Source organism: Alexandromys fortis, unplaced genomic scaffold (genome assembly GCF_014885135.2).
Source record: "Alexandromys fortis isolate MF-2015 unplaced genomic scaffold, M_Fortis_MF-2015_v1.1 scaffold_353, whole genome shotgun sequence".
Taxonomy (NCBI): Eukaryota; Metazoa; Chordata; class Mammalia; order Rodentia; family Cricetidae; genus Alexandromys; species Alexandromys fortis.
The window spans coordinates 516,165-525,057 of record NW_026068254.1 but is presented as its reverse complement, the minus strand read 5'-3'; the positions used below and the strand labels follow the sequence as shown (position 1 = coordinate 525,057).

Genomic DNA, 8,893 nt, shown 5'->3' with positions numbered 1-8,893 from the left:
GGAACAAAACATCTGGATGGAGCTCAACCGCCCTGAAAATACAATGCTTTCATGAACCCAACTGAACCTGTTTTCTTATTTCTTTATTATTGCATATGAAAACTAAAAGAGTGAATATGATGTATATTTTTTAAAAAAAAAATAGAGACAAAGCATTAATACAAAATTTTCAGTGACTTTAGTACATAGAACATTCACTTACAGACAATGAATGCTGCTGTACAAGTGATATCTGTGACAATACTCAATGTGGAGTTCATAACTGGGAATTTGGGGAATGGATTCATAGCACTGGTAAACATCATGGACTGGGTCAAGAGAAGAAAGATCTCTTCAGTGGATCAGATCCTCACTGCTCTGGCCATCTCCAGAATCACCCTGCTGTGGTCACTGTACATTATGGCATCAACATTTTCATTGTATCCAGATGCAGAAGTGACTATGAAAACAGTAAGGCTGACTAATCTTACCTGGGTAATTTCTAACCATTTTAGCATCTGGCTAGCTACCATTCTCAGCATCCTTTATTTTCTCAAGATAGCTAATTTTTCTAACTCTATTTTCCTCTACCTAAGGTGGAGATTTACAAAGGTGGTTTCAGGGGCATTGCTGGTTTCCCTGTTCTTCTTGTTTCTAAATATTTTAGAGGCAGAAATACAAATAGATATGTGGATGGATCAGGTCAAAGCAAGTTTATCTTTCAGCTACAAATTAAAGAATTTTACACACATTCCCAAGATTCTTGCTTCAACAAACACTATGTTTACATTAATACCTTTCACTGTGTCCATGACAATGTTTTTTCTGCTCATCTTCTCCCTGTGGAAACATTTGAAGAAGATAAAGTACATTGCCAAAAGCTCCAGAGATGTCAGCACCACAGCTCACATCACAGTCTTGAAAACTGTGGTTGCCTTCCTCTTGCTGTATGTTATTTTCACTTTTTCTCTTTTTGTACACCTTTGGAGTTATGAGTTTGAAGAAAAGTTTTTTTTCAAATATTTTTGTCCTGTTGGTGTTATTGCCTTCCCATCACTCCATTCTTATGTCCTGATTGTGGGAAACAGTAAGCTGAGGCAGACCTCTTGTCTGGTACTGTCACTGTTAAGGTACAAGACCCAAGGATGCGGACCCTTGGGTCTCTGACAAAATATCGAGGAGATAATTTTGCATACTTTCAATGAGGATTATAATTTCACAGGAAATTATTCTTTATCTTAAATGCACATGTTGCAAATATACTTGCGTTTTGTGTACCATTATGGAAGAAATAACTGCTAGACAAACAGAAAACAACTTTGATAGGAATGGGAATATGAAACATAGACATGTAAGAATATTTTAACTAACATAGTTTTAATGGTGGTAAATTCTTTGAGATTTTAAAATGATTAATTTATATAATAGAAACATAGCTTTTTTTCTATATAAATAGCTCATTGTTTTTTTTTTTGTTGTTGTTGTTTTGTTTTTGTTTTATTTTACTGTCTTAGCATGAAGACTGGAGGTCAGCTACCTAACAACCAACTAAAGCTAGGTATATCCCAACACTCAGGGATCTAACACAGACAGAGCCTGAGGATCACAAACTATTGAGTCTAGGTGAAACAACAAATTCCAATTTTAAATGGAAGCCCTATATCAAGAAAATAAGTTTAATTTATAGAAGCAGACATCCAGTGTATACCCATAAACACTCAGACATGACAGGTACAGCCAAAAACACTCGCATACATATTCATGACATACCTACATGTAAATAATGATATAATAATATTACAAGTAAATGTAAACACCTATGAAACAGTAAAAATAAAATAGATAAATTTTATACACATAAAAGTATTTAAAATCTAGAAAAATTGTTTAATTTCTCATGGAGTTTTCTATATAGACTTACAAATCAAGTAGTATATTGGTTTTCTCAGAATCATGGTGACATTTTACTTAATTTCTCTATGAGTGTTAGTTTCATAATAAAAAACAATGGGTTGTGTATACCATTGTTTGGAATATATAATTTACATTTGGAAACAAGTCACTATTTTAACAGAAACTAGACATTAGAAAATAGAAATTTGATGTGTTTAACACATACTAGCAGATGATGTCATGTATGTGGCAGTAACTCAAGTATTTATGCATATTACAGGGCTCAGCAGTACAATGTCAGTTCATATGGAGAGATTGAGGTCTCTAATGTAGCAAAAGTCTAGGACCTAGTAATCCATATATAGTAATTGTAGATCGTATTTGTTTTCTGAACTGGTAGTCAGGTGCTTTATCAAAGTGACACATGAATTTTCTATGTCAAGTTCACTGTTTCTTGTTCATATAATCTACATTCAATTATAATCATTATTTTTTTTCTTCTTTTCTGTGGGAACTTCTTCAGCTAAAAGTCTTTAAGACACTGGCCCACTTTGGTTGTGTTCTCATATACTATAAATGCAGACAAAAATTGTGTGTGGGCCTCTTGGCTGCTGGATTCAATTCAAATTCCCAGTGCATGCAGAGTACTGCAGATCACCAGTCTTCCTGTGAGTTTACCCCCAAATAAATAAACCTTTGTTATACTATATTCTAGGCTATTGTGCAATTCTTTTGTACACCAACAAATCTGTACACATGTGGCCTTAGTCCACAGCATTGCCGGGGCCCTGCTCAGACCCTCATGACCTCCTCCCTCTCCATGCTATTGAACTACACCTCATAGTTGAAGTACCCCTATGGGCATGTGCACAAGGTTTGGCTCGGTTGGCCTTCCAGCGACTTGGGAATTATATGATTGACTATGTTCGAGGAGCTTGGTTCCACCTACTAAGTGGCTGAGTTACTGCTACCCACAGCTTTTTGCTGCAACTTCTATGTTGCTTCTCCGGCTTCTGCCAGGCCCGCTTTGATCAGGTGGAGCTCTGACTGCAGGAGTAGGGGTTCTAATCCTGAACATGGAACATAGGCTTACTTTCCCAGTTCATATAAACAAATACCTGGCCTAGGCTCAGGCCAATAACCTCATGGTTACATGCCTGTAAGTTTTCTGGGTTCCTTGATATACTCCCAACTCAAATCTTCTCTGTATGTGAGTGTGCGGCTCTAAAGTAATTAACTAAATCTGTTAGTAATTCTAAGTCTTTAGTAATTCAGGTACTGATCTCGGAGCTGTTTTACAAGTGTCATAAGCTGTGTCACAAGTGCGACACCTGCTGGCCAATCAAGATTATTATACCTACAATAATTTTCTGAAAATTCTGAGGTAAGTTAATTTGATTAATGAGTAAATAAATAAAGTGGAAAATTGTAAACCAACCCCAAGGTAATGGCATACATTATCACTGTCTAGGAATTTAACAAACTTTTTTTTGTTTCTACTGTGGATGGAATTTTGCAAGAGTTATATGAGTTACTTTATACATTTATTTTGGGGGGCATAGTGGCTATTAGCTTTGTTCTTTATATTATATCCTTAAACAAAGAGTTTGATTACAGAGTCAGACATGAGAAACTTTTAGGAGGCATACAGTCTTTACCTAGGAGGATTCACAGTATTTAAAATGATAACCTTAATTTGACAGGCCAAATTCAATCCATGTCAATAGGTTATGTAACCTTACAAAAGAGTACTGATAGATTATCTGAAAGGATTTATAGTGCTGATATTGACAATCAAATTCTGTTAAAGTTATGATAAGCTATTAGTTAGAACATCCCTCCAGGAAGGCAATCTACACACCATCCAAATAATCTCGAAGATGAGAAGATATCATTAGTGGAAAAATTTAAAACCTTTGAATCATACGTGCAGAATGAGATTCAGAAATTAATTGATTTGATGGAGTCATTAGAATTATTCACAGGTCAAGAGATTCAGGCTGTACAAAGCACAATGATAAAAAGATTTGAATTGATTGAGGAACTTGTCAAAACTGATAAGCAAGGAGAGGAGATACACGCAAAGGATTTAGCATCACAAGTATCTCTCAGAGTCAGAGATGACTTACCAAGAGGTTTAGCAACTTATCCTGTTATTACCTCTGAAAGCCATCAAATACTCAACACCCAAACAGTTACACAAAATGTAAATGGAAACCTATAGGCATAAAAGATCTAAAAGAATATAAGTGGGCAATAGTATCTTATGACATGCATTTACCATTTATTAGGGAGATAGTAAAGACATGCAGTTTAATCAATAGGCTTACTCCATATGAGTGATTTAAAATAGTCTCATCAGTGCTAGAATACAGGCCTCAACAACAGAGGACGTGCTATTGGAGAGAGGAAGCTAAAGCCCTGGAACATCAAGGTAGAGTCCAAGGATTTGAGGCTTCCCAAAATCTAATACTTAGTGAGGGCCATTATGCTCATCTATAGAGTCAACCTATTTTCAAGGAATGAATCTTGTCCCTATGCTATACAGCAGCCTTGAATTCTTATGACAGGAATCAAGAACTAGGAAAAAAATTGAATCATATACTAAGGCATACATGACCTAAGAGAACCCTTTAGAGACTTTTTTACAAAGATTAACTAAAGCCATACATATAGGGGTGACAGATATAGAAGCAAGACAAGTAATTATTGAACCTCTGGCTTTTGAAGTCACATCTGTCCTTAAACAAATAAGTTTGATAAGTTCACAGACTCACTTTCCCTGAGTTAATTCTGACATATCCATCCATCCATAGCTTCCTGATTCCGTCTGAAAAGTTCAAAAGTGGTAACTTTTTATTAATGCAATTTATCTTCATTTTATGACACATTGCTGAATAAAAGTGTTTGCTTGCTAACACAAAAGTTTCAGTCATCCTTCTTCAATATTATAGGAAATAGAGTAAACCAATATATTGCACAATCAAGTAAATTAGGGTAAGGTACACTCCAACTTCTGTTCTATCAGGAGTAATGCAGAGCTCATTCTCATCAACTACTATCATCAAATAAAAATAATTGGTAATTTTTAGGAAGTGGTGTCCTTTTCATACACCAATTAAGTTAGGTCATATAGTATATATTGAATGAATGTTGATAACTGTGTATTTATATTGCCACATTTAAGTACTGAAAATATGTGTTTGAGATTATAATTACAGCTATAATGCTCTAAGTAGAACAAGATCTAAAAGCTTTCAATTATGTGAACTCAGTATTGTTAACATATGAAATGTGAATGCAACATTAAGATGAAATATGGTACTTTCTAAATATGTGTAAATTAGAAATTACAAGGAAATGAGTAAATAACCAATAATCTCTGACATTTGGGATAAAGTGTTGACATCAGTCTCACCTCATCTGGAAGATCACCTTCCTCAATGAGCTGTTGTTCAGGCAGAACATAAGGTGTGTTTAACCAATATAAGGTACAGGAACAGGTGGAACAATACTACTCACAGTCCCTGGATTCATGATTTTGTCACTTTGCTAAGACTGTACAATTACACATCTACAGTTACTTATATTTTTGTCTATTTTGCCTTCCCTCTTTCTTTCATGGAAGAAGCCAAGCCAGGGGACTTATTAGTCTCTAAGATGATGCTATAATTATGCTTCTGAAATTTCAAAACTATGTCTTATACTGGTCTACCTTACTTTCCAGACAGTTGATGTTGATTTTTTTTTGTTCATTGTTTCTTCAGAGATTACAACAGCAACAACCTAGATTCTTTCTGACATCACATGGAGTTGATGATTCATCTTTGGATTGGTAGATGTTCCTGAATTATTTCATTTCTTTGTGTTCTCTTCAGCTACTACAAAGCAGGGGCATTATGCTGTTTATTTTTTTATTTCAATTAGAAAGTTTGGAATCAGTTGTTAGTGCCACCGGACCGTCCCTCTGGGAGACTGCTATCCACGGGAGAACAGGGATGAAGGATAGGATAGTCAGGATACGACGCAAGGGAATGACAGACAGACACACTGGTAGTGAGAATCTGCTGCAATTTTACTTCTGCAAAGCTTCAGTTTATGTACAAAACAGATCAAAGAACTTGGCAGGCTCACTGCATCACCCCATTCAGGGTTCCAGACATAAATCAAGGCTAAGCATAATCAAAATAGAACTCCTTCTACGTGCTCAAGATGTTGGCAAGGACTTTTAGTTTTGTCTCTTAGAATTCTGTCTCACACCATTAACCACATTTTACCGTGGGGGACTAGTTCTCAGAGTCCTGGGTCTAGCTTTTATCTATGTAGTCTTTTATTCTTCTGTTTTTCATTATTAATAAAGTTTCCAAGGCTCGTGTGGCGTGGGGCATGCTTCAGTTCCTCAAGGACTGCTTTAAAGAACGGTGGGGCCAAGTCAAGGACATACTTTGATTTCTTGGTAAGTGGTCAGCTGAAAACAGGAAAGATAAGAAATACAGAGAAAGATCATGCAGGGTGCCAGGAGGGCTCGCTCTCAAGGCTATCTCCAGATACGAGATCTGCCTACGGCATCAGGTCCTATCTTGACCACTGATTGCCAGGGGACCACCTGGGGCTTCGCTCCAGGAAGCTCTAACCCCAATCCTTCAGCAGGCAAAAGCCAGCGCAGAGGCTTTTTGTCACTACACGGCAGTCACTGCTGTGGACGTGGCATGTTAGTTTATTATAAAGCCAATAATGGTGGTATGTAAAGAAAGACAAAAATCTCAAAGTCAATAACACAAGAATTAGCCCTATAGAGTAAAGGACCGGTAGAGGGTGAGGAGCACTCTTACTGTTTGCCTACGCCACCTCACCCTAGTGACTAATTCAGTATTTCAGATAGATTTATACAAATTTTCATGTCAAAGAAAAACTTAACCTAACTAAGTTCATTGAATCACTATATTTAGTACCATTTTTTTTTCACTTGGGACTATATTAAAACATCCTAACTATCTTAATACAAAGAATGAGCTACAAAAATAAGAAATGTTGACTAAGTATAAAGTCTTTCATATTGAAGGGGGAAATTATTTACATAGAAATAAATATGAGACGTGTGTGTGTGTATGTGTTTGCCAGAATAATTGATGAAGTAGTTATACACATTACTAATTATACAAGGACTAATGATCTATATCAAGTTATTAGATAACTTTTAGTTTGGACAATATGCAAATATGTCTCTGGAATCCTAATTTGAAATGTTGATATATTGTCTTTACTTAAGAAATAACTTGTGTTGGTTTAGATTCCATTTTCCTCTCCTGCATGACTTAGAGTTTTTGCATGGTACTTTTCCATACCTCAAGTTATCAGATTAAAACATGAAAGGTAAATCCATGTAATAATGCAAATAAATATACATGAATTTGAATGCTAGCATATGAAACTGCAGCATGTCATTTATCATCAGTTAAAAGACTCTAGTCTGCTATTGAACAAAACATCTGGATGGAGCTCAAACCTAATTTAGAAAATTCATTGGTTTTATGAAGCCAACTGATTCTGTTTGTTTGTTCTTTTATTATTGCATCTGATAACTAAAATGAGTGTATATATTGTAGATACATAGCATTTAAAAAGATTGCATTAATACCAATTCTTCAGTGACTTTATGACACGGAACATAAGGACAATGAGAGATGCTTCACAAGGGATATCTGCAACTATACTCAATGTGGAGTTCATAACTGCGAATTTTTGGAATGGATTCATAACAGTGGTGAACATCATGGACTGGGGCAAAAGAAGAAAGATCTCTTCAGCGGATCAGATCCTGACTGCTCTAGCCATCTCCAGAATCAGTGTGCTGTGGTCACTGTACTTAATGAAATCAACATTTTCAATTTGCTCACCCTTAAAAGTGACTATGAAAACAGTAAGACTTACAAATATTATCTGGATAATTTCAAACCATTTTAGTATCTGGATGGCCACCATTCTTAGCATTCTTTATTTTCTCAAGGTAGCCAGTTTTTCTAGTTCTATTTTCCTCTACCTAAGGTGGAGACTTACACAGGTGTTTCTAGTGGCATTGCTGGTTTCTCTGTTCCTCTTGTTTCTAAATATTTTATTTTCAAACATACTAATAGATACATGGATGGATAAGTTCAATACAAATGTATCTTACAGCTACAAATTTATAAAAAATGCACACATTACACGGCATCTTGTATTAACAAATACTGTGTTCCCATTAAAATCTTTCACTGTGTCCACGACAGTTTTCTCTGCTCATCTTCTCTCTGTGGAAACATTTGAAGAAGATAAAGCACATTGCCAAAAGCTCCTGAGACACCAGCATCACAGCTCACATCAAAGCCTTGAAGATTGTGGTTGCCTTCCTCCTGCAGTATGTAATTTTTATGTTCTCTCTTTCTGTACAACTTTAGAGTCATAGGTTTGAAGAAAACATTTCTTTCAAATATTTCTACTCTGTTGGTGTAATTGCTTTTCCATAACTCCATTTGTGTGTTGTGATTATGGGAAACAGTAAACTGAGGCAAACCTTTCTTCTTGTATTGTCAGTGTTGAGGTGCAAGATCCCAGGAGGTGTACCTGTGAGTATCTGACACAGTAGGTGGGGGATAATTTTGCATAATTTCAATGAGGATTACTTCATAGGAAATTATTCTTCAATTTAATGTACATATTGTAAATATACTTGAATCATGTAAGAAGTAAGTGCTATAAAAACTGAAAACTGCTTTGAGAAGAATGAGAATATGAAACATCTACATATTAGAATATTTTAAATAATAGAATTTCAATAGCTTATTCAATACATTATTTTATACTTTAAAATGATTAATTTATAATATAGAAATATAACTCCTGTCTAGAGAATTAGTTCATTATGAAACTTTTTAATTTACTTTTACTGTTTAAGAATGAAGACTTGAGGACAGTTCCCTAGCACCCAACTAAAGGATAGACATAGCCCAGCATTTAGGGATCAAACACAGGCAGATCCTGAGGA

General features: G+C 35.5%; 1 protein-coding gene and 1 pseudogene across 1 annotated transcript; both read left to right on the top strand.

The window, feature by feature from the left end:
- The first annotated feature begins 207 nt into the window (after positions 1 to 207).
- On the top strand, positions 208 to 1,146 carry LOC126494219 (taste receptor type 2 member 125-like). Its single transcript, XM_050131478.1, has one exon. The coding sequence runs from the start codon at positions 208 to 210 to the stop codon at positions 1,144 to 1,146; it is 939 nt and encodes a 312-aa protein (XP_049987435.1).
- Positions 1,147 to 7,549: 6,403 nt separating this feature from the next.
- On the top strand, positions 7,550 to 8,486 carry LOC126494218 (taste receptor type 2 member 125-like; annotated as a pseudogene).
- Positions 8,487 to 8,893: the final 407 nt, after the last annotated feature.

Bases quoted from the DNA above. Each gene is read 5' to 3' on its own strand.
- LOC126494219 (XM_050131478.1), top strand. From the start codon at position 208: ATGAATGCTGCTGTACAAGTGATATCTGTGACAATACTCAATGTGGAG.